General features: G+C 50.1%; 3 protein-coding genes across 6 annotated transcripts in view; all 3 read right to left on the minus strand.

Moving 5' to 3' along the window:
• Senp3 (SUMO1/sentrin/SMT3 specific peptidase 3) overlaps nucleotides 1–3,047 on the minus strand; it is a 9,606-nt gene extending 6,559 nt beyond the window's left edge. The window contains 4 exon segments of the mRNA XM_013013125.1: nucleotides 253–369; nucleotides 460–699; nucleotides 1,444–2,163; nucleotides 2,832–3,047. Coding sequence (XP_012868579.1) covers nucleotides 253–369; nucleotides 460–699; nucleotides 1,444–2,152 — 1,066 coding nt within the window. The 5' untranslated portion in view covers nucleotides 2,153–2,163; nucleotides 2,832–3,047.
• A 1,003-nt stretch (nucleotides 3,048–4,050) lies between these two features.
• Tnfsf13 (tumor necrosis factor (ligand) superfamily, member 13) lies at nucleotides 4,051–7,174 on the minus strand. Of its 3 annotated transcripts, XM_013013458.1 has the most exons (7): nucleotides 6,865–7,174; nucleotides 6,159–6,256; nucleotides 5,720–5,804; nucleotides 5,553–5,600; nucleotides 5,274–5,392; nucleotides 4,920–5,058; nucleotides 4,051–4,192 (listed from the first exon to the last, which is right to left on the minus strand). In XM_013013458.1, exons 1-7 carry the CDS (start codon nucleotides 6,878–6,880, stop codon nucleotides 4,083–4,085), a joined length of 615 nt encoding a protein of 204 aa, XP_012868912.1. In that variant the 5' UTR covers nucleotides 6,881–7,174; the 3' UTR covers nucleotides 4,051–4,082. The 3 variants fall into 3 exon arrangements, with proteins under 3 accessions (XP_012868912.1, XP_012868911.1, XP_012868910.1); XM_013013457.1 differs by lacking the exon at nucleotides 6,865–7,174 and having other exon boundaries at nucleotides 5,720–5,801; nucleotides 6,159–6,848; XM_013013456.1 differs by lacking the exon at nucleotides 6,865–7,174 and having other exon boundaries at nucleotides 6,159–6,846.
• An 877-nt stretch (nucleotides 7,175–8,051) lies between these two features.
• On the minus strand, nucleotides 8,052–18,859 carry Tnfsf12 (tumor necrosis factor (ligand) superfamily, member 12). Of its 2 annotated transcripts, none has more exons than XM_013013460.1 (7): nucleotides 18,527–18,859; nucleotides 18,336–18,383; nucleotides 17,333–17,408; nucleotides 16,552–16,605; nucleotides 16,429–16,464; nucleotides 8,760–8,884; nucleotides 8,052–8,573 (listed from the first exon to the last, which is right to left on the minus strand). In XM_013013460.1, the coding sequence occupies exons 1-7, from the start codon at nucleotides 18,683–18,685 to the stop codon at nucleotides 8,322–8,324; spliced, it is 750 nt and encodes a 249-aa protein (XP_012868914.1). In that variant the 5' UTR covers nucleotides 18,686–18,859; the 3' UTR covers nucleotides 8,052–8,321. The 2 variants fall into 2 exon arrangements, with proteins under 2 accessions (XP_012868914.1, XP_012868913.1); XM_013013459.1 differs by having other exon boundaries at nucleotides 18,336–18,386; nucleotides 18,527–18,730.
• Nucleotides 18,860–23,714: the final 4,855 nt, after the last annotated feature.

Consider the following 23,714-nt stretch of genomic DNA (forward strand, 5'->3'; position numbering starts at 1 on the left):
AAAAAAAAAAAAAAAAAAAGCTCACACAAAGAGGACAAAGAGGTACAGGAACACTCAGGTATATGTATTTCAGGGTTCCATCTAAATAAAGACCCAGTGATTTATAGGGATTTGGTACTTTGCATTCAGCTTCCTCCCCTCAAGCTCTATCTTCCAATTCTCAAGTATCTCCCTGTGTGAGAAAATGCAATGGCACTCTCTTTCCATTTTTTTGGTTCCAACCTCTTTTGAGGGATTATCTGTCTTTCAAGCCTCACCTGGAAGGTGAAGAAAACTCCTGCTGGAAAATGTCCTCCAACTTCTCTACTACCTCGTCAGTGCTGAGGGGGATGAGGCTACCGTAAGTTTGAAGGAATTCATCCAAGATGCCTAAGTGAAGGAGAGAAGAACAGGTTGAAGCCTCCAGACTCTGATCTAAATGCTGGCTGCAGAAAGCAGCCTAGGTCCTCTAGGGCTTACTCTGCACACAGGTCACATGTTCCTCCCGCAGGGGGCTGTGCTGGCCAGCTTTCTCCCCAGGCCGCTCTGTCTCTTCCACAGTGCCCAAATCAGAGCCCTGAAAAAGCTCCTGAGCTCCATGGTCCCCAATGCTGCACACATTGCTGATGAGTATGCTGGCGTCAGGGGGTGCCAGGCTGCGCTCTCCTTCTGACCCTGGTGGTCCCCCAAAGCCATTGGGCAGGGTACATGAGAGGAGGCCTGTAAAGCAAGGGAAACAGGATGAGAATGAGCCCCATGTTACAAGAACAGGGGAAAATTAACTGATGCATACATACAGTAAGACTACAAGAAAAACAAATCGAAGCACATCTACTAATATAAATCTCTACAGCATAGAGACCCTACAAGATAAGGATAACTATGAGGTTCTAAAGGGAATGAGAGTGGGAGTTCCAATTCATAGACGGAAAGCAAGAAAAAGACTAGGATTCAGAGAGATGTAAGTCTCAGGAATATCTGTCACTACTATATGCTTAACACAATACCCAGAGTATATAATAAAAGGCTCAATAAACCCTTGGTCATTTTAATAAGGATGTTAAAGTGGTTGGGGTTTGTCTAAAGGAAAAATATTTCACAGATAAGTACCAATAATGTACTCCATTCCCGAGAGAGGTCCCATGCCACCACAGTAAGAATGGTGCCCTGTGGAGATGTACATGTGGGGACTCATGCTGAGAGGAGAAAGAAGGATTTGGAACACACAAGTCTGATTTCTAAACCACAGCTCCTTGTCTTACTTAGAGGTTCTGTTTCCTAGCCCTGTCAGTCTCCCAGGCAAAGGCTTATTTCCTACTAATAATGAGGCATAATGAAGGTAACTCACAGCTAGTCTGGACCCCACTGTGCTTCCATTGGGCTCACTTTTCACTACAGCAGACTTCAGCTGCTCCAGGCTTTTAGTCCTCCCCCACCCCTAACTCCACCCCTTTCCCATCTTACCCGAGTCAGGGTCCAGAGGAGACTTTGGAGTCCACCTTAGTCCATCTTCCTCCATGGGGGGCCCAGAGGGCATTGGTAGAGACCCTCTCACCCCATCCTCAGCCATGAGAGCACCTAGCAGACCCAGCCGGGGTGGGGGTGGTCCCCGGGGGGAGTCAAAACGACAGCAGGGGGATGGCACCTGTGGCGTTGCACCCCCTTCCTGGGGTGAGAGATGGTTCTTGGGGTGTGCAAAACTTCGCCGCCGGCCCCGATGGCGCCCCCAAAGCTTCCAGTGGAATGTCAGCGAGGTGCTTTTTGAGTAGAGCAGCATCTGGAAGGCTCTCAAGGCTCTACGACGGCGCTGTGAGCAGGTTTTTCGATGAGTAGGACGGGAAGGGCGAGGCCTCTGGGAGGCTCCCAGCTGACCCCATCTAGGGGGAAGCCTCCAAGCTGCCACTTCCTCCTCCTCATCTTCATCTTCTTCCTCCTCCTCCTCTTCCTCCTCTTCACTGACTGATGCATCGAAAGAGGGCCGAGGGACAGGGAGGCGTCTGGCTGGCACTGTGGTCCCCGACCCAGGATCAGGCCCAAACCCTCCACCTGACTTGAGCCGGGGTTTAGGGGGAAGAGGCCAACGAAGACGTTCCCGCCTGGGGCTTGAGTAAGCTGTACCAGGTCCAGGAGGCTCAAGCCCCCATGACCCGGTGTCTTGTATAGTCTCTTTCATCTTCCAGCACCCTGTAAAACAAAGATTAGAATATCAGAATCCAATCATCTCTCCCCTGCTCCCAGGCCTAACATTAATCTGTCCCTTGTCCACGGAGGGAAAATGGTTAAAGGGTACTGCTCATGGAACTTATTTCTCATCTCCCGGTGTGAAAGCACGTGTTTTGGGGTTCTGCCTCTTTAATACCACCAAGGGTATCTTTTGAGAGCCTGCGAAGGGCAATTTTGCTCAGAGTTGGCCTGGCACAGGAATGCCAACACGAGAAAACACAACTTTCAAAAGGAAACTGTTTCAGAGTGTTAAGACGTCTCTCACACGGGAACGAATGCGGGGGAGGGGGGCTGTGGGCACGCTGCGGTCATCTGAGTTGGGAATAGGATGCCAGGCTATGGGCTCAGGAAGAAGAGCGATGAAAGGGAGGAGGTTTTGGAGGAAACTGAATCAAAGCGCTGGGTCTGAAGCGAGGAGCCCAAGCCACGCCGACCCAGCCCCCAGCCTGGCTCATCCCCGGGGACGTGAAGGCGTCCTAGCACCGGTATGGTTGTACAAGCTGGGTCGGTTCGCTGCACATGGCTCTTAAGAAGCCCTTTCGAGAACCTCTCAGCCAGGGTTGGTGGGAGCGAGTCGTAGGAGTGGAAGAGGCCACGCAACGCTGGGGGAGGGGAAGGGGCGTCCTCACCGGGAGCGGGGAAGCCGGGCGGACGGGCCCAAGGCGGGCGTCTCCGCCTCAGGCTTCCCGGCTCATCTCTCCGGCGACGGCGGCGGCCCCGCCACTCCTGCTGTCTTCAAGCGGAGCCGTCTCAATTCAGGATTCTAACGCTCCTGGGCCGCGCGCCGCGCCGCCCCGCCGCCGCCACCGCCTCTTGCTAGGCTTCAGCCGCCACCTCCTCCTCCAGCGCCACCACTACCACCACCACCTCCCCCTCCTCCTCCTTCCCCTCCCGCGAGCCCCAGGCCCACCGGCGGCGAGGGCGCACGATTAAGACGTCACACCCGGCGAACGGCGCCGGCGCGGCTACCACGCGCGTAGTCCCGCCTACCCGACAACGTAGGAAGGCGCTGGGACCGTCCCGCCCTCTCCCCCTTCGGCGCTGCGCTTGCGCACACCCGCCGACCGAGCCGCGCGTGGCCACCGCACCGCGCTCCGCTTTGCGCCTGCGCGTTCCGTGTCGCCTCCCGCCCTGCGGGCGCAGCTCTGTCGTCTTCCGCTCTCGTGAGGCAGAGCTGGAAGCCCCAGTACCCGGGTTCGGTGGGGCGGGGCGCTGGGGGAGGTGGAATCAGCTTTCAGTCAGTCTGGATTGCAGGTCTCAGAGGCCAGGCCGGATCCCAGCCTGGAGGGACTGGAACCGACGGTCCGCCTTCGTCTGGCAGCCCTTGCACACGAATGCTTAACAACAGATAGGTCTCCGGAGCTAGGGACCGGAACTGGACCCCCCCGTAGCTGAAGAGGCTCAGTGAGGCTGAGGCTTCTTGTGGGGCGAAGAAGCCGACCCTACTTGGAGAGAGGTGTGGTTTAGGGAGTTGGGGGGGAGACTTTGGGGACTTGGGTGGCGGCGAAGTGGAGGCATTTCCTCCATCTGCCGCTAGATGGCGGTGCGGCCCTGGATGCATTCCAGCGGAGCCACCCGGCCCGGACAATGCCTGGCACGGGTCGGGCGCCAGCCCCCACCCCCTGGACACACAAGAATTGAGGGCTGGATAGGAAATCAAAAAAGAAAAAAAGATCTTCTATCTCTTTCATACCTAGCCAGTCAAACGGTGAGAGTGGGAAAGAAAAAGGGAGCACAATGATGAAGTCAAACCTAAATAGAGGCTTTGTTTCTACACGGTCCTTGTCCTTTGTCTAGGCAGCTCTTGGCTGTCTTCAGTGTCTACCCACAAAGAGGTGCCCACACTGGTCTCAGTTCAGAACCACCTTTTATTAACACAGTCACAGTCTCACAAACCCTAGAAAGGTTCCATGTGGAGAGAGGCTAAGTTTGGCCTTTGCCCGAGGAATTCTGACATTGACAATATCCCCTTGGTGTAAATGGAAGACACCTGAGAAAAGAATACGATGTTGTTAGCAAAATGAGTCCCTTCCCATAGTTCAGTCCACTCCTTCCCTTCTCCACAGCTTAGCATGCTCCCTTCCTAGCCAACACTAGGCCCATGTGGTAAAAGCAGTAAATAATCAACTTCCAGCCCCCTTTACCTTGGGATGGCACTTACCTTGGGATGGCAACAAGAGCCCCTTAGAGTGACCTTCAGGTCTGGGCAGTTGCAGGACCCCTTATCGACTATTTGAACAGCAGCCATAAATCCTAGTCCACCATGATGAAGCCCCTGGTCCACACGTCCACACCAGGGTCTTCCCCTCTTCCAGCCCCCCCTAAACCTCCTAGGTTATATAGGTCACCCCAGACAATAGCTGGTGCTTCTTCTCATTCCTCCCTTGTGAGAAGGAGTCTGCCAGCCCCTCTTTCCCGGCAATAAACTTTCTTTGTTCTCTGTACCTGGATGTCTGCATGGTTCTCTGGCAAAGTCTAATTAATCTTTTCTAAGCTAAGAGATGTTAAGTGAATCATAGCTATACACATACTCTAGTTTTCCCCTGCCTGTTAGAGCTTGACTATTCTATTTCCCATAAAGACCTAGGCGTTTTGTCTCTTCTTGCCATGTGCCTCTGAACCAGCCTCCAGCCCCTACTACACCTCCCCTTGCCACTACCCCAAGTAAGCCATGTCCTTGGCTCATACCCACTCTTCCACTTCCAAACGGCCCTCACCAGAGCTGAAGCAGCTATTATAGGCCCGGTCAGGGTCAGAGGGCATACTGTGTATGCATCGGAAAAGAATCTCTTGCCTTCCCTGGCCTTCCAGGGATACCACCTGACCCATGGTGAAGGTCACATCATGAAACAGGACCTGGCAAGAAAGGGAGATGTTAAAGCAAACCAAGTTGGTATGGCTCAATTCTGGGAGGCCTTGGGAGTCCTGACATAGGAGCCAGAGAATGAAGAAGGGTCTTATATGGACAGAGAGATTGGTAATCCTAAGTATGGGCATACAGGCTTTGGGAGAAGAGCACAAAGTCAGCCTCCAAGCTCCTGTGGTGAGGTTCAGGGTATGTCTGGAGTTACCTGGCTATACAGCAGATAAATTCCAGCTTCCCACACTCGGACAACATGTCCTTGGGCCTCCAGGCCTCTCCCACGCCAAAGAGCTGGTTGCCACATCACCTCGGTCACATCAGAGTCCTCTGGAGGGGAGGAGGGTGGCTGGTCAGCATTTCTTTGCATTCGCCGACACTGAGCCAGCTATCCCCTGTCCACTTGTGATATTCTTCTGGGCCCACCTGCCAGCCCCAGAATTCCTACTTTGTGCCCCTCCCCAATGCCATTATTTAAAATATTGCTCACCCTTGGAGGTGATGTTAATGGGAACAAGGTGCAGAACTGAGTGCTTCTCTGAGGAGAGAAGGGGGAAGTCTCAGCAGTGTCCACCTGCTCCGGGTGCCCTGGTGTCCCCTCTCCACCCTCACCATGGCTCAAGCTAGCAATCCCCCTACTGCCCTTCCAAGGCTCACTTTTCCGATTATGAGTGAATACTGCTCTCCTTCTCCGAGATCGCCACCCATCCTCCCAGGCTTCCAGGGCATCAGGGCTCTGCTTCTAACAAGAGGGTCAGAGTGAACACAAAGGTTCAAGGGTCCCAGAAAGCCCTCCCTACCACTAGGAACACCTCAGGTGTCTTATATGCTTTTCCCAGTCCCCTGTATCTCGGTGCTGGCTGCCCTCCAGGGTCTGTTAGGTACAAGAAGCATTAATCTTTAACAATTTCTCTTCCCGGAATGGCCACTCCCTTGACTTCCCAACCCAGACCTCTGCTTGCACACAACTTGAAATTTTGCAGACTGGAAGGTCAGACCTAAAGAGGCCAGAGACTCCCCTCCCCTCCCCCCTCCCCCCCCTCCCCGGCCCACCTTTCATCCTCTTCCACCCCTATCCCTGTCTCCCTTCACTTACTTGTTCCTGGAGGCTATGCCAGAAATACTCTTCCCCCTTCTGGGAGGGCCCTCTGCTTCTCTGTAGTCGGCTCACCTCCCTCCTTAGGTGTTGCAGCTCTGTTTGTTGGGTCAGCAAAGCAATGGCACAGGCTATCACCCCCAGAGTTGCCCCCCAACTCAACCAGAGAGCAACGGAGAGTGCCGGCTCTCGGGTTGGACCACCCATGTGGCTCAGGGGTGCTTTGGGGGCTAGCAAGAAAGGAGATGTGGCTATCATAAGCCAGAGACCCTAACAACAGCTGGGGCCTCCTAAATGGGGTGGGAAGGAGGTGATAAGGAGCGGGGGTACAGGCAGTAGTGCGGAAGGGAAGGTAGTATGACGCAAGGGAGAAATTAAAAAAAATTGAGAATTAAAAAAAAAAAAAGATGGAGGAAAGAAAAAAGCAAGCTGGGGGAACTATCGGTGCTCCTGGCACTCCGTTGTGAGGCTAGTGTCATCGGGAGTCCCCAGTCTCAGGAGAATTTGGTGCCATTCTTTCTAAGAAGGACTGGGCAGCCAGTGACACCCAGGAAGAGCGGCCAGAGCTCAGGGACCCAGGGGCGGCCCCAGAGTTGAGGGAGGGAAGGTTGACTGGCTCTGGGGCATGGTGCCAGGAGCAGGGATGGAGGCAAAGCTGAGCAGCGTTGAGGGTTGGTTGGGTGTGGGGGGAGGTGAGGGTAGAGACCTTGGGGTTTGGACATGGGCAAGGGCTCTGAGGAAGTTTTCTTGTTGTGACTTGAATGTGGGGTTAAAGAAGAAGAAAAAAAAAAGGGTCATAAGGGTCGGTAGGGAGAAGACCCAAAGACAAGAAACTGGACGGGTGCTGGGGTTAAGGCCCGACTGGGCGTGTTGGAATGAGGCCTGCACTACTCCCTGTGCTGAACTTGGCAAGCAGGACTTCCTGTTTCTCAAGAAAAGCTCTTACATAAGGCTTTGGACAAAGAGACAGAAAAGCAGTCCCAAACCCCTCCAACTATTACAGGACACCTCCCCAGGACCCAGACGCCCAAGGGCACATGTGCCTAGGCCCCAATATCCAATATGCTGACACTGAACCCCCTTCCAAGCCAGCTCCCACCCCATCTCACAGCCAGGTCCTGTGCCAGCACCTGCTGAAAGTCCCCAGGTGCCAAGAGGAAGGGCCAGCTGGCTCCTCCCAGCTAGGGATTCCCCCGGCAGGAGGAAGTCCGCCTCCTAGGGAAATGAGGCTACTGCTTCTGCAGTACCTTGAGCCAATGGAGACTGCTTTGCTCCTAAGCAGGATGCCTTTCTGCTCTGCTTAGAGGCAAGCAGCTCTGTGTTTCTCAATGCCCAGACCCCATTCCCATGACCCTGGTCCCCAATAAAGAGAAAAAAAAAACATTAGTTATCCTCTTTAATATCCACTTCTCAACATTTTGTCACAATAATAATAAAAATAATATCTGTTTTCAAAATCCACAGGAAATGATCAAGGAAGGAGCTTGTCTTGGGCTCTTACCCCCCGCCCCCTTTGGGCACTTCTGGCCAAGTCCCAGGCTCTTTGGCTTTCCTGCCACCAGGTCCAGCCCCTCTTAGTACCTGAAGGACTGGATGAGTCTTCTTGGACCCATCCTTGCCCCCACCGGGTCAGTAGACAGTATCCTGGGGAGTTGGGGGCTAGGTAGAGTCAAGGGATAAATGGAGGCATGGAAAGATCAAGGCTTGGGCTGGGAATGTGGCTTAGTGGTAGAGCGCTTGCCTAACGTGCATGAAGCCCTGGGTTCGATTCCTCAGTACCACATACACAGAAAAAAAAAAAAGCCAGAAGTGGTGTTGTGTCTTAAGTGGTGGAGTGCTAGCCTTGAGCAAAAGAAGCACAGGGACAGTGCTCAGGCTCTGAGTTCAAGCCCCAGAACTGGCAAAAAAAAAAAAAAAAATTAAAAAGAAAGAGAGAAAAAAAAGAAGAGAAAGAAAAAGAGAGGGGGGAAAAAGATCAAGACTTTGGGAGCTAGTGATGGAGAAGAGGAGGACTGTACGAGATCAGGAATATGTGGGCCAGGAAACACGTGAACAAGCCTTGGCAGCTGTCAGGGGGCAGGTGTGTGTTCAGGAGTGGCTTAGGGCAGGGCAGAGAGCTAGGTGAGGAGGAGCCTTGCAGGTCTGCTGGGAAACCAGGGCTCCTCAGTGAACTTGGAAAAGTCCAAAATAGGTGAGGAAGGGGGCAGCCTTGAGATGGGCCCAGGGAAGAGTGCGGATCCGCAGGGAGGATCCTAGCCTCAAAGGCAACAGCCCAGACACCTGGCAGAGGCGCAGCTGGGGCCCCGGGGAACTGGCTGCGGTGGCTGAGAACTCCTCCAGGCATCGAAGGGTCAGCACATCATCCACCAGCAAGTCCAGCTTCAGGTAGACAGCCTTCCCCTCATCAAAGTGCACCTGGGGTGGGAGGAGGGCAGGTAGAATACAGGCCCGTCAATGTAAATGTCCTGAGAGACCCAGATATCCATTTCTTCCCAAGCCCCAAACAAGCCTTTAGCTCATCCCTTTCCTTTCTTCCTTCCCCTAAACCAAACCCTTTTCCCTGCAGTTATGGCTTGGTCCATAGAGCCAGATGGGGCTTACCTGACAGTACAGGTAGTAGAGCCCAGCCCTGGTAACTGTAAATTCCCCATTCTGGCGGTTGTAGCGTAGAGGGCTGGAGCTGTTGATTTTGGCTTCTTCCCAGCCACTCACTATCCCATCCACACCTGGATGTGAATGTTTAGATAAGGAAAAGTACCTTTAGAGGACCCACATACTCCCCAAGCATTCACTGAGTTTATAAATGTAGGATCTACCTTACCCAGAAAGGATAGAGCCAGGCCCTATGGAGCCCACAGTGTAATAACCTGTTGTGTGAAGAAATCTAACATATATGACCAGAAATGTTCAGGACAAATGATCACCAATGGTTGCTTCTGGAAAAAAAAAATAAAGTATAGGATAGAAGGAGAAATGGAGGTGGGGCACGCTGGGAATGTGGCTTAGTGATAGAGTGCTTGCCTAGCATGCATGAAGCCCTGGGTTCGATTCCTCAGCCACATAAACAGAAAAAAGCTGGAAGTGGGGCTGTGGCTCAAGTGGTAGACTGCTAGCCTTGAGCACAGAGAGACTCAGGGTCAGTGCCCAAGCCCTAAGTTCAAGCCCCAGGACTGGCAATAAAATAAAATAGAAGGAGAAATGTGGGGCCTTTCACATTTTATTTCATCTACACCTACCTTGTTTCCCTGTTTTATGTTAATATTGTTTGATTCAAGCCAGGTGCCGGTGGCTCATGCCTGTAATCCTAGCTACTCGGAAGGCTCAGATCTGAGGATCGGGGTTCAAAGCCAGCCCAGACAGGAAAGTCTCTTATCTCCAGTAACTACCAGAAAACCCGGAAGTGACACTGTGGCTCAAGTGGTAGAGCACTAGCTTTGAGCTGAAGAGCTCAGAGACAGGGCCCAGGCCTACAGTTCAAGCCCCACAACCAATTTTTTTTTAAATTATTTGATTCATTAGAATTAAAAAGAAGAGCTTAGATCTGAGGATTAAGGTTCAAAGTAAGACCAGGCAGGAAAGTCTGTGAGACTTACCTCTAATTAATATACAAAGAAGCTGGGAATGAAGCTATAGCTCAAGTGGTAGAGCGCTAGCCTTGACCACAAAAGCTCAGGGACAGTGCCCAGGCCCTGAGTTCAAGCCCAGAACTGGCACACACACATGAAAATTATAATGAAATGACATCCAAATGTCTATCAGATAATAAATAAACAAAATATGGACTATTATTCAGCTATATCAAGGAACAAAGTACTACAGTACTACAGAGTACTACAGTTTATGCCTGTAATCCTAGCTACTCCAAGAAGCTGAGATCTGAGGATTATGGCTCAAAGCCTGCCCCAGGCAAGAAAGTCTAAGAGATTCTTATCTCCAATTAACCATCAAAAAGCCAGAAGTGGAATGTGGTGTAAAGTGGTAGAACACTAGCCTCAAACAAAAAGTTCAGGGACAGTGCCCAGTGCCTGAGTTCAAGCTTTTGGACCAGCACAAAAAAATAAAGGTCTAGGCTGGGAAGGTGGCTCAGTGGTAGAGAGCTTGCCTTGCATGCATGAGGCCCTGGGTTCGATTCCTCAGCACCACATAAGCATAAAGAAAAAAGCCAGAAGTCGCGCTGTGGCTCAAGTGGTAGAGCGTTAGCCTTGAGCTAAAGAGCTGAGGGATAGCGCCCAGGCCCAGAGTTCAGGCCCCATGACCAGACCCCCAAAATAAATAAATAAATAAATAAAGGTCTGGGATGTAGCTCAGTGGCAAAGCACTTGCCTAGCAAGTGCAATGTCCTGGGTTCGATCCCAGTACCAAAAAAAAAAAAGACCAAAAAAAATGTTTAAAAATTAAATAAGTAAAACAAAAATAAATACAAAGGAATAAAGTACGGGTGCATAGTACCATGCAGATTAACCAGAAAAACATTATGGTAAGTAAAAGAAGCCACCACATTTAAAGGTAATATCTGGAATTGGCAAATCTATAGAAACAGCAAGTAGATTATCAGGAGTTTAGGACTGGGGACTGATGGGACTAGGAAGTGATAAGCTTAAAGGTACAGGACTTCTTTCTTCTTTTTCTTATTTGTTTGTTGGTGGTGGTAGAATTTCACTATACAACCCAGACTGGCCTTGAACCTGTGATCTTTCTGTCTCCTGGTATATACTCCTGCCATGCCCAGCTTCATAACTTCTTTTTGAGATGAAGAAAATGTTTTAAAATCACTGTGATGGATGGGCTGGGAAGGTAGCTCAGTGGTAGAGCGCTTGCCTTGCATGCATGAGACCCTGGGTTTGATTCCTCAGCACCACATAAGCAAAAAGAAAAAAAAAAAAAAAGAAATGTACTCATTACCTGACTTATGTAGCTGTAACCCCTCTATATATCCTTCATAATAACAATAAAAAGTAAAAGATTACAAAAAGAATAATTTAAAAAAATCACTGTAATGGGGCTGGGAATGTGCCTTAGTAGTAGAGTGCTTGCCTACTATGCATGAAGCCCTGGGTTTGATTGCTCAGTACCACATAAATAGAAAAGGCTGGAAGTGGCGCTGTAGCTCAAGTGGTAGAGTGCTAGCCTGAGCAAAAGAAGCTCAGGGACAGTGCCCAGGCCCTGAGTTCAAGCCCCAGGACTGGCAAAATAAAAAAATAAAAAATAACTGTGATGGCTGGGTTCTGATGACTCAAGTTTATAATTCTAGTTACTCAGAAGGCTGAGATCTGAGGATTGAGGTTCAAAGCCAGCCTGGACAGAAAAGCCTGAGACTTATCTCCAATTAACTACTAAAAAGCTGAAAGTAGAGCTGTGGCTCAAGTGATAGAATGCCAGCTTTGAACTAAAAAGTCAGAGCGATCATGAGGTCTGGAGTTCAAGCCCCAGTATCAGCACCAAAAAAAATAAATAAATAAAATAAATAAATAAAATAAGTACCCAGGTGCGGTGGCTCACACCTGTAATCCTAGTTACTCAGGAGGCGGAGACAGGATTGGGGCTCAAAGGCAACCCACGCAAGAAGGCCTGTGAGATTCTTATTGCCAATTAACTACCAAAAAAGGTAGAAGTGGACTTGTGGCTCAAGCATTAGCCTTAAGTACAAAAGTTCAGGGACAGCCCAAGCCCTAAATTTAAACCCCATGACTGGCACCAAAAAAATAAAAATAAAAATAAAACTGTAATCCTCAAATTTCAGCCTCCTGAGTACTAGGATTGCAGGAGCCCAGCTCTGCTTTTATTTATTTTTTGCAGTACTGGGATTTTTCTTTTGTGTGTGTGCCAGTCATGGGACTTGAACTCAGGGCCTAGACATTGTCTCTGGGCTTCATTTGCTCAAGGCTAGCATTCTACCACTTGAGTCACAGCTCCATTTCTAGCTTTTTTTTTTGGCACAGGGAAGGGGGAAAGGGGAGGGGGAGTAGGTTTGGAAATAAGAGCCTCACAAACTTTCCTGCCCACACTTGCATTGAACCGTGATCTTCGGATCTCAGCCTACCAAGTAGCTAACATTATAGGTGCAAGCAAATGGTGCCCAGACAGAATTTGAACTCAAGACTGTGCTTGCTAGGGAAGAGCTTTGCCACTGAGTCCTGTCTCAGCCCTTTTTTGCTTTAGTTATTTTATTTATTTGTTGTTGTTATTGGTTGTGGGTGCTGTCCCTCAGCTCTTCAGCTCAAAGCTAGAGCCCGACCGCTTGAGCCACAGCATCACTTTCGGCTTTTTTCTGCTTATGTGTTACTGAGGAATCAAACCCAGGGCTTCATGCATGCGAGGCAAGCACTCCACTGAGCCAACGTCCCAGCCCTGCTGCTCTGGTTATTTTATTTTATTTTATTATTTTTGGCAGTTGTGGGGCTTGAACTCTGGGCCTGGGCACTGTCCCTCAGCTCTTCAGCTCAAGGTGAGCGCTCTACCACTTGAGCCACAGCACCACTTCCGGCCTTTTTTTTCTGCTTATGTGATGCTGAGGAATCGAACCCAGGGTCTCATGCATGCAAGGCAAGCACTCTACCACTGAGCCACTTTCCCAGCCCCTGCTCTGGTTATTTTTTAAGATAGGGTCTTACATTTTGCCCTGGCCGGTCTAGACCTGGATCCTTCTATTTACATTTCCCACCAAGCTGGGATGACAGACTGTGCCACCATACTCAGTTTATTTTGTTGAAAGAAGGGCCTTGTGAATATTTTTGCCCTGTCTGGTCTGTAACTTGAATCTTCTCAATCTCAGCTTCCCACATGGCTAGGAGGCAGGTGTGTGCTACTATGCCAGCTACTGGCAAGATAAGGTCCTGAACTTCAATTGCAAATATCCACTTCTTTGAGTAAGTAGGACTATAGAGGTGACGTGGGCATTGGGCCACACTAGGTTTTGTTTGTTTGTTTTATTACCAATCGTAGGCCTTGAACTCTGGGCCTGAGCCTATTCATGAGCTTTATCTGATCAAAGCTAGTACTCTACTACTTAAGCCACAGCTCCACTTCCAGTTTTTTTGGAGGTTAATTGGAGATAAGAATCCCATGGACTTTCCTGCTTTGGCTGCTTTTGAATTTCAGTCATCAAACATCAGCCTTCAGAGTAGACAGGATTATAGGTGTGAGCTATCTTGCCTGGCCTAGTTTTTTGTTTTGTGTGTGTGTGTGTGTGTGTGTGTGTGTGTGTGTTTGCTGGCTGGTACCAAAATGGATTTCAGGGGCTTGTACCTGCTTGGTTTACTTGTGTACTTAGCACTCTAAACCCTTAAGCCATGCCTCCAGCCACTTTTTTTTACTAGTTATTTTGGAGATAGAGTTTCATAAACTTTTCTGAGCTAGTTCTGGATGACTATTCTCCAGATCTCAGCCCCTGAATAGCTAGGGTTACAGATTTGAGCCTTTTTTTTTTTTTGTCTGTCATGGGGCCTGAACTCTGGGCCTAGACACTGTCCCTCAGCTCTTCAGCTCAAGGCTAGCGCTCTACCACTTGAGCCACAGCACCACTTCTGGCTTTTTCTGCTTATGTGATACTGAGGAATTGAACCCAGGGCCTCATGCATGCAAGGCAAGCGCTCTACCACTGAGCCACCTTCCCAGCCCCATATTACTTTTTGATGACTCAAATTGCATTTCTGACTTGGCTTCTGGCTTCTGTTTTTTCATGTGTTTCCCCCCCCCCTCAGCTCTTTCCCCTCTCCCTCCCTCTAGCAGTTTCTGCTTCAACCATGCAGAACTTCTTGCCTCCTCTGGACTCTTAGCAAACTTTCAAAACATGGTTCCTTTATTTGCAATGTCCTCGATGCTTGGTCCATCTTATTATCAGGCTGCAAGGCCAGTGAGGCCTCATTGTCCTAGGAAGGAGTCCCCAGTTCCTCTGTAAGATGCTTTGTGGTGCCATGCATCTTGGGCTCCCTTCATTATCGCTCTTGTTGCATGACACAATAATTACACATGTATCTACTATTTTCTGTCCTCCACAGTGACTCCTTGAGCCCAGGTCTGGGTGTGATTTGCTGAGAACACCTAGGTCCCTGGCGAGCAGCACGTTCCTGATGCACGTGTGTTGAGTCACTGAGAGAAGGAATGCCTGAAAAACTACCCAAACAAGCAGCCTTTTGTGTGTTTGTGTATGTGTACGTGAGAGAGAGAGAAAGAAAAGAGAGAGACACAGACACAGAAGTAGAAACAGAAGACAGAGATAGACAGAAAGACAGACAGACAGATAGACAGATAGAGTATTGGGACTTGAACTCAGGGCCTAGAAACTATCCATTAGATTTTTCACTCAGGCTGGAGAGAGCTCCAGCTTTGTGGCGGACACCACTTGAATCACAGCTCTACTTCTGGCTCTGCAGTGATTAAATGGAGATAAGAGTCACGGAGTTTTCCTGCCAAAGCTGGCTTTAAACCATGGTCCTGCCAGGTGCTGGTGGCTCACGCCTGTAATCCTAGCTACTCATGAGGCTAAGATCTAAGGATCAGGGTTCAAAGCCAGCACAGACAGGAAAGTTCACGATTTTTTTTTTTTTCAGTCATGGGGCTTGAACTCACCCTGGGCTCTGTCCCTTAGCTCTTTCAGTTCAAGTCAAGCACTCTATCACTTGAGCCACAGCGCCACTTCCAGGTTTCTGGCTGCTTATTGTAGATGAGAGTCTCATGGACTTTCCTACCCTGGCTGGTTTTGAACTGTGATCCTCAGATCTCAGCCTCCTGAGTAGCTAGGAGGTAGCCACCAGCACCTAGCCATCATGAGCCTCTTATCTCCAATTAACCACCAGAAAACTGGAAGTGGTGCTGTGGCTCAAGTGGTAGAGCACTAGCCTTGAGCTGAAGAGCTGAAGGCCCAGAGTTCAAGCCCCGTGACCGACAAAAAAACAAAAATCAGCCGGGCACCAGTGGCTCATGCCTGTAATCCTAGTTACTCAGGAGGCTGAGATCTAAGGATCACAGTTCAAAGCTAGCCCGGGCAGGAAAGGCCATGAGACTCTTATCTCCAGTAAGCCACCAGAAAACCGGAAGTGGCACTGTGGCTCAAGTGGTAGAGCACTGGCCTTGAGCTGAAGAGCTCAGGGACAGCACCGAAGCCCAGAGTTCAAGCTCCACAACTAACCAAAAACAAAAACAAAAGTCTCTATTACATGACATTGTGAATCTTTTCTTTCTCTTATTCGTGTGTGTGTGTGTGTGTGTGTGTGTGTGTGTGTGTGTGTCATGGGGCTTGAACTCTGGGCCTGGGCACTGTCTGTGAGCTCTTTAGCTCAAGGCCAGCTCTCTACCATTTCAGCCACAGTACCACTTTTGGTTTCCTGGTAGTTACTTGGAAATAAGAGTCTCATGGACTTTCTTGCCCGGCTTGGCCTTGAACCTCGATCCTCAGATCTCAGCCTCCTGAGTAGCTAGAATTACAGGCATGATCCACTGGCACCCAGCTTCTTTCTCTTGTTCTTCACAACAACCCACAAGTAAACCACATTCAACCCGTCTACTTCTCTCCATCTGCTGCTAACATCCCAGACCAAGCCACTCTCAAGTCTTGCTTCCTGGCTTTCACGATGGAAGGGCACTCCAGAGGAGGGACTAATATGTTCAAAGTCCAGAAAAGGTACACTGGGACATAGGCTCGTCAGCCCCACAGGCATGGACAATGCATAAGTGGATGCCAGAAAGTGGGGTAGAGATCAGACCCCAGAACAGCTGGAGGTCAAAGAGAAGCATGATGGGATAATAAAGTAGAGGCATTTTTGTGAGGGGAGGGCCTTAGCTTTAGCAGCAGAAGCCTGACAGAGTGTGTGTGTGTGGGGGGGGAGAGTAAGGAATGGGATGGGGCCGGAGCTGGGTTTGAAGTTCAGAGGTCATGGGGTAGGAATGGAAAAGCTGAGCAAAGACTACATGTGTTTGGAGGATTATTGATCAGGGCAGGAAAACACATGGAGTTCAGACAGGAAAGAAAAGGAAGGAATCATGGCTGCTTCTTGGAAAACACAGCACTGAAGGAGAAAGCTAGGGCCACTGGTGTGGTGTGTCACTGGATTGGGTGCTGTGATGGGAAGGGTCTTCTAAGTTCCCATGCTTGATGAACGAGGCACCTGTTTAAGAATGAGGCACTGAGGCTTTTAGGAATTGCCTTCTGGGATTCCTCAGTGGAAGGCAGGGGAGGGGATTGGGAAATCAAAAGTTTGGGACCCTTTTCCCTAGAGGCCACTGCTGTGGGGGGGGCAACGGGAGGTATCAGAGGTAGAGATGGGGGTCTCACCCGCCTGTGCTCCATCTTGTCCCGGTTGTGGATGAACTGTAAGACACAGGGAAGGATGAAGGAGACCTGCCTCACCCCCCGTCCGTGCCACCCCTCCTCTGCGCATGCTCACCTATCACCCACCTTCATAGTGGGCTGCAATCACTCTGCGAGCCCGAATTTTCCGGCCTTTAGGGGCTGAAAATCAAGGAAAGACAGATGAGTAGAACAGAGCTTTTCCAGGGGAGGTGGGGGGCCCAAGAACCAGTCTTTGGCCTGGCATCCTTAGTTTAGCCCAAGTCTCCTAGCTAAGAAGCCAAGCCCTTAGCATCGGTGGCTCAAGCCTGTAATCAATCCTATCTACTCAGAAGGCTAAGATCTAAGGAACGTGGTTTGAAGCTAGCCCTAGATTCGTATCTCCAATTAACTAGCAAAAAGCCAAAAGCGGTGCTGTGGCTCAAGTGGTAGAGTCCCAGCCCTGAGCAAAACAAAAAAGCTCAGGACCTACACCAAATAAATAAATAAATCACACAGAGATAACAGGCTTAGGCCAAAATAGTCCCACTCATGCAAACATGAATACATGGTCATATGACCATGCCAGTCATAAATGTCTTTGCTTACTGAGGCCCAGGCCTCTGACTCCCCCACTTTGTCCTCATGAGGACTCCAGAGGTCATCCTAACCCATTTGGGGGATGATCCGTGGGAAGCAGTTTCATGTGACAAAAGGAGCTTCTCAAGGGAGGGTTATCATCCTCAGGTTCCAGTCTTAACTGGTTAGCTGCATGACTCATTTCATACTCGGTGCCTCTTTCTGTGTGAAGACAATGGTTTTTACTCTGTCCACTTCAGAGGGCTTTTATGAAGTGACCAGCAAGACTGATCACTTGTCACTCCTGAGGATGAGAGAGAGGCATGCTCACCACTTCGGCGGGGCCGGACGAGACGTTTCAGGAAAGGCATGACATCCTGGCTTGTGTCTGTCTGGGAATTCAGTTCCTAGGGGAATTAAGATCGGGACTCAACCAGGGCTTCTCAGAGACAGGATGGAGCCCAGCAGGGCCTGTCAGAAGAGCCACCAGTCACGAATAGCCAAGAAAGTCCAAGGGAGCACCAGGTGCTAGTGGCTCATGCCTGTAATCCTAGTTACTCAGAAGGCTGAGGTCTAAGGATTTCAGTTCAAAGACAGCTCCAGCAGAAAGTCTAGGAGACTCCAATTACCCTCCAAATTCACTTCTGAATAACCACCAAAGGGTTGGAATAGAGCTGTAGCTCAAGTGGTAGAGTACCAGCCTTGAGCAATAAAGCTCAGGGACAAGTACCCAGGCATTTGAGTTCAAGCCCCAGTACACACACACACACACACACACACAGGAAAAGAGAAAGAAAAAGTCCAAGGGACGGATCAATCAAGCGTGTAGATAAAGTGTGTAGGCCTAGTTTTCAGCCCGTTCTGGAGACCAGTCAAATCTTCCCAGGCCTCCATCCTTCTTCAGCATAGACCCTGCACTCTGCTGATGTGTTGCACACCTGTCCACAGTCAGCGTGCACAAGTGGTACACACCCCTCACACAACAGCATCCACCTCCTTGTGGAAGGTTCCTAGCAACCCCACTTCACCCACAGCCAATCAATGCTTCCTATCAGATGGCAAACACTCAGGAACTCCCCCCTCCACACCCTCTCTCTCTCTCTCTCTCTCTCACACACACACACACACACACACACACATGCCATGCATGCTGGTGCACTCTCTACCCTCACAGAAACACACACCCCAGCGTGCAAAACTTCATGCACACACAGCCCACAGCCACACACACATGCTGCTGCATACAGCGGAGACAGCCAGCACACCCTGCGGCCCGAGCGCTGCCACAGATTTCCCCTACCCACACCTGGCACATGGCATCCACACCTACTCACCGGGGGCTCCAGGTCTTCCTCAGCCACCAGCTCCTCCTGGGAAGGCTCCTGCTGGGAAGAAGGCAGCGTCACCCTGTCCTCCACCTGACTTCTTGTCCTCTGCTCATCCGCCAGTCCCCTGGCCCTCTGCCCACCCGGCCCCCATCTGCTGCTCCAAATGTGCCCGGGAAGGGGTGTGCTGAGGGCCTCACCTGGCCTGAGAGCGATGCCCGGCTCCCCAGGCTGACCATAGCCAGCAGGAGGCCAAGGCAGGCCAGCGCCAGGCCCAGGCCCAGCACGAGTGGGGCCAGCAGGGCGGTGCCAGGCTCCCCCCGGCGCCCCCTCCGCCTCTGGCTCCGACGGGCGGCCATGGGGGCGGGGGGCTGTGCCTGCCTCACCGCCCCCCCATCCCTGGACCCGAGGGATGGGGGGAGGGGGAGCCGGCGGGCGGAGCGGGCTGGGGAGAGGGAGGGGCCAGGGAAACGGGGCGGGGGTGGGGGTGGATGAGGACAGGAAGCCGGACACTGTTTGTGAGTGATTAAACTCCAGCCCTCGGCGGCAGAGTCCAGTGCACAGAGGGAGCGCGCACCGGCCCGCCCGAGCCACCCCGGCCCCCGAGGCCCACCGTGCCCAGGCGGTGCCCAGGCGGTGCACGCGGGCCGGGGAGCATGTACGCGCCAGGACGGCCACTCTGGGACAGCGGTGACACACTCCAAGGCCTTGGAGAGAGAGCGATCAGAAATAGGCCGGGGGCCCCAGCCAGGGGCCGGGCCCTGGAACTCCTACAGGGCTGGCCCTGTCCACATCAGCCCTAGACAGTGTGCGGCCAGGGCTGTCATTTCCTCAGCCAGCACTGTCTGGGGCATCATCCGCCCTGATCGCTGTGGGATTTTATCAGTGACACCCAAGGGCAATCCCAGGAGTAACGTGAAGCCTGCAGACAGCCATTCACTTGGGCCGTGTTTTCTTCTCTTTTTCAGTCTAGCTCTGGGTAGGTCGTTTAAGTGTCTGCACGCCGCAGCCAGAGAGGGCAAGCGGAACAAGTGGAACAAGATGTTTCTGGAAATCCCAGTACTATTTCTGTTATCATGGGGCTATGGAGTACAAGGTAGAGATCAACCCCATACATGAATTGGGTAAATCCTGGGTCTTTTTTTTTTTGGGGGGGGGGAGGAAAACAGTGTTGTAAACAAGCAAGTTTCTCAAAGCTCCATTTAAGCTGTACTGTTCACTCCTGCACATTGGTGTTGAAAAGTACTATAAAACAATTCTATCGCAAGGCCAATCATGGTGTGTGTGTGTGTGTGTGTGTGTGTGTGTGTGTGTATCTAGGCTGTAGCTCAGTGTCTAGAATGCATGACTTTAGGTTTGAATCTCAGAGTGGCATAAATAAATAAATACAACTAATTACCTTGGGCACCAGTGATTCATGACTGTAGTCCTAGCTACACAGGAAGCTGATATCTGGAGGATTGCAGTTCAAAGCCAGCCAGGATGAAAAATCTGCAGGACGAACCAGCACAAAGCAGGCTAGAGGGGTAGCTGAAGTAGTAGAGCACTTGTCTGGGAGCAAGAAAGCTGAGCAAGTGTGAAACCCTAAATTCAGGCACTGGTACTAGCATGCACACACACATACACACACTAATAACAACAACAATAACAATAACACTAAAATGAAGCTGTGGATCTGAATAAGGTGAGAACATTGACAGCTGCCTGTTGTTCTCAGTCCCCGCCTCTTCCTCTCCCTGCTTTTCTTTCTCCCCCATTTCCTCTCTGTTCTGGAATCTGCTGGGGTCTTCTGCTTCAGATCACCTTTAACCCCAACTTCAAGGGAGTTTTTCAGATCATCTTTTAAAATTAGGATCCCCAACTCTTCTCAATCTCTATACTGACTTGCACATTTTCTCTTTCTTCCCCCTTTTTTTTTTTCTGTCAGTCATGGGTTTTGAACTCTGGGCCTGGGCATTGTCCCCGAGCTCTTCAGCTCAAGGCAAGTGCTCTACCACTTAAACTACAGCACCACTTCAGGCTTTCTGGTGGTTAATTGGAGATAAGAGTCTCATGGACTCTCCTGCCTGCACTGGCTTTGAACCAAGATCCTCAGATCTCAGCCTCCTGAGAATCTAGGATTACAGGCATGAGCAACCGGTACCTGCCACAATTACAGTATTTTTGACTACTTGGATATTTATCTCCCCAACTACATTGGAAAATATTGTAAATGTCACAAGTATTATAAATCTTCTTCCCATCTCATCCCCTAGAGTGCTACAGACTGAACTCAGGGCCTTTGGTATACTAGGCAAGCATTAGCTATACCCTTAGGTCCCCCAAGTCACTTGACAAAAACTATGTCAAGTATAGTCTAGTAGAGAGACAAGCAGAGTCCAAGACTCTTTCCCTATCTCCCTGTATCATTTCAGAAAAGAATGAAATTTCTTTTTTTGGGTGTGTGTGTGGGGTCCGGTCATGGGGCCTGAACTCTGGGCCTGAGCGCTGTCCCTCAGCTCTTCAGCTCAAGGCTACCGCTCTACCACTTGAGCCACAGTGCCACTTCCGGCTTTTTTTCTTTTTGCCTATGTGGTGCTGGGGAATCGAACCCAGGGCCTCATGCATGCAAGGCAAGCGCTCTACCACTGAGCCACCTTCCCAGCCCCTCCCTGTATCATTTCAGAGTCATAAAAACAAGGATGTCACTGGGCACTGGGGACTCACACCTGTCACTCTAGCTACTCAGGAGGTTGAGATCTGAGGATCGAGGTTTAAAGCCAGGCCAAGAGGAAAGCTCCTGAGATTTATATTCTATGTACCACACACATAAAAAACAGAATTAGAGGTCAAGGAAAGAAGGTCCGGATGCAAGTTGATCTTTAAGATTGTTGTCTGAGTTGGTGAAAGAACTAAGGGAAACACGAGGAGAGTGCGTGTGCAGTGGAGAAAGCTGGCTTGGACTGGAGGAAATGCTCCATAAGAATCTTCCCTGCTGGGGCTGGGAAGGTGGCTCAGTGGTAGAGCGCTTGCCTTGCATGCCTGAGGCCCTGGGTTCGATTCCTCAGCACCACATAAGCAAAAAGGAAAAGGCCAGAAGTGGCGCTGTGGGTCAAGTGGTAGAGCGCTAACCTTGAGCTGAAGAGCTGAGGGACAGTGCCCAGGCCCAGAGTTCAGGCCCCACGCCCGGACCCCCCCCCCCAAAAAAAAAAAAAGAATCTTCCCTGCCATAAGCCCTCTTCCTTGGGTTGCCAGACAGCTCCCCAGTCTGAAAGTCTAACCCATGCAAAGGCAATGCTTACTTTCTTGAAGTAATTCACTCTCCTTTCTCAATTTCCCTGCCACTGAGGGCACTGAGCTCAGCGCTTTTTTTGTAGGTTGTTGCTTGGGACGTGAACTCTGCACCTGCCAACCAAGCCATACCTCCAAACCCAGGCAAGGGCTTTTGAAGCAGAAAACGAAGATAAACATGGAAACTCTGTGGTTGAGATCTGACTGTGATATGTAATAACATTTTTTTTTATCAATTTACTTCAGTCTAGAGGTGATATACAGAGGGATTACGATTTTGTAATGAGTACATTTCCTTTCAGACAGGGTCTTCGGTTCCCTCCTTCTTTTTGTAATGAATATTTAGTTCTTAGATTTCCACGGTCTTTGATCATTTGTCAGATATTTCCAAGGGCCTCTGTCAATCTGAATACTGGTCATATGGGAACAACTAGAAAAGAAAACAGGGTTTCGGATTCAAGGCCAGGCATATTACTTTGCTTCCAATTCTTCCTCAGATACTTTTGAAAGATAGGAGAAAGAACATGGTGTGTGTGTGGGGGGCAGGAGTGACATCCAAGTCTGATTGTTAGGCTGCTAGGGAAAGGCTAAAATCTGGTCAGAAGCAAAAGAGAGAAAAAGAGAGCCTGGGAACTTGGGATTACTTGGAAGTCTGCAAGACAGGGCAACAGCACTATTGATGACTCTACCTCCCTACCCAGAAGGCATTTTCCATTATTTCCATCCTGTGTTGGGAGCCAGAGATATGAGGGAGCAACAGTCCTGAGCCTTGTTGACCCTGTGTGATGGCCTGAAGCAGCCACAGATGATTGGGTTGGGAGGCATAGAAAGAGGGTGTTTTTCTCATCTCCACCTTTAAGCTAGACATTGAGTTCAGCTAGCTCTAACTGCAGGCCTTCTGTTTCCTATTATTGCTGAAGCTGCTGGTACCTGCTGAAAGCAACTTGTCACAAACATCTTGACCTGTCCCTGCTCTTCCTTGTGCAAAAACCCTGTATAAATAAATGCACTGAACCACAATTTGGGACGCTTCAGTCTCCCAGATTTCTGGATACTGACAGTCCATCTGGTCCCAACTTTCTTTAGAGAGAGAGAAACAGCTTGACACAGCTGGTCTGAGGCACGTGGCGCCTGAACAGGGAGCCGAATCTGGGTATGAGGAAATGTCTCTGGCTTAAAGGTAAAGGAGATGCTCTCGGTAGGGGTCTGATATACTAGGGAGATTATAGCCAGATAGAATGGGACAAAATGGGCTGGAAAGGTGGCTTAGTGGTAGAGTGCTTGCCTAGCATGCATGAAGCCCTGGGTTCAATTCCTCAGTACCACATAAACAGAAAAGACCAGAAGTAGCACTGTGGCTCAAGTGGTAAAACACTAGCCTGGAGCAAATGAAGCCCAGGGAGAGCACTCAGGCCCTGAGTGCAAGCCTTGGACTAGCAAACAAGCAAACATGTAACAGTGTAAATCAGCAGAGTGAGATCTGTATTGCAGACTCTCAAAGCTATGCTGAAAATGAAGGGAGCTACAAGAATTTTTAAACTTTGTGCAAGAGACTTGTCCTTGGTTCCCAGAGCAGAGTATTGGGGAAAGGTCAGCAAAAGATTAAAGGATGGAAATACAGTGGAGGAACCTGACAGTGTTCCCATATTTACTTTCAGTTTGCAGATGTTTATCAATGATCAGTGTTGGGTTAGGAAGGTGCCTTCCTCCTCTACACCCAACAGAGGTATAATTCAAAACTTTTCCTCTTCAGTACAAGGATGTGAGCAGCTCAGAGACAACAACAGTAAAGAACAGTAAACAAGCAGAAGGAGCTAGTACCCCTGTGGCCACAGGCTCAGACCCTGAATCAGAAAAAAAGCAATTCAGAAGGGGACACTGATCATGACACAGACTACAATCATGTGGCTAAAAACAATTAACCTCTCTCTCATGTCATGAACCTAAGGCTTCCAGCTTGATGAAAAAGATGCTTCAGCCGGGCGCCAGTGGCTCACACGTGTAATCCTAGCTTCTCAGGAGGCTGAGATCTGAGGATCACGGTTCAAAGCCAGCCTGGGCAGGAAAGTCCGTGAAATTCTTATCTCCAATAAACCACCAGAAAACCGGAAGTGGCAC

Source organism: Dipodomys ordii, unplaced genomic scaffold (genome assembly GCF_000151885.1).
Source record: "Dipodomys ordii isolate 6190 unplaced genomic scaffold, Dord_2.0 Scaffold19, whole genome shotgun sequence".
In the NCBI taxonomy this organism is placed as follows: Eukaryota; Metazoa; Chordata; class Mammalia; order Rodentia; family Heteromyidae; genus Dipodomys; species Dipodomys ordii.

Coding starts and splice junctions, on each gene's coding strand:
- Tnfsf13 (XM_013013456.1), bottom strand. CDS start 6,416: ATGATAGCCACATCTCCTTTCTTGCTAGCCCCCAAAGCACCCCTGAGC. Junction 5,393..5,552: donor CATTAACATCACCTCCAAGG/GTGAGCAATATT, acceptor CCTCCCCTCCAG/AGGACTCTGATGTGACCGAG. Junction 4,193..4,919: donor TAATAGCTGCTTCAGCTCTG/GTGAGGGCCGTT, acceptor TTCTTTTCTCAG/GTGTCTTCCATTTACACCAA.
- Tnfsf12 (XM_013013459.1), bottom strand. CDS start 18,685: ATGGCCGCCCGTCGGAGCCAGAGGCGGAGGGGGCGCCGGGGGGAGCCT. Junction 16,465..16,551: donor GATTGCAGCCCACTATGAAG/GTGGGTGATAGG, acceptor TGTGTCTTACAG/TTCATCCACAACCGGGACAA. Junction 8,574..8,759: donor TCTACTACCTGTACTGTCAG/GTAAGCCCCATC, acceptor CTCCCACCCCAG/GTGCACTTTGATGAGGGGAA.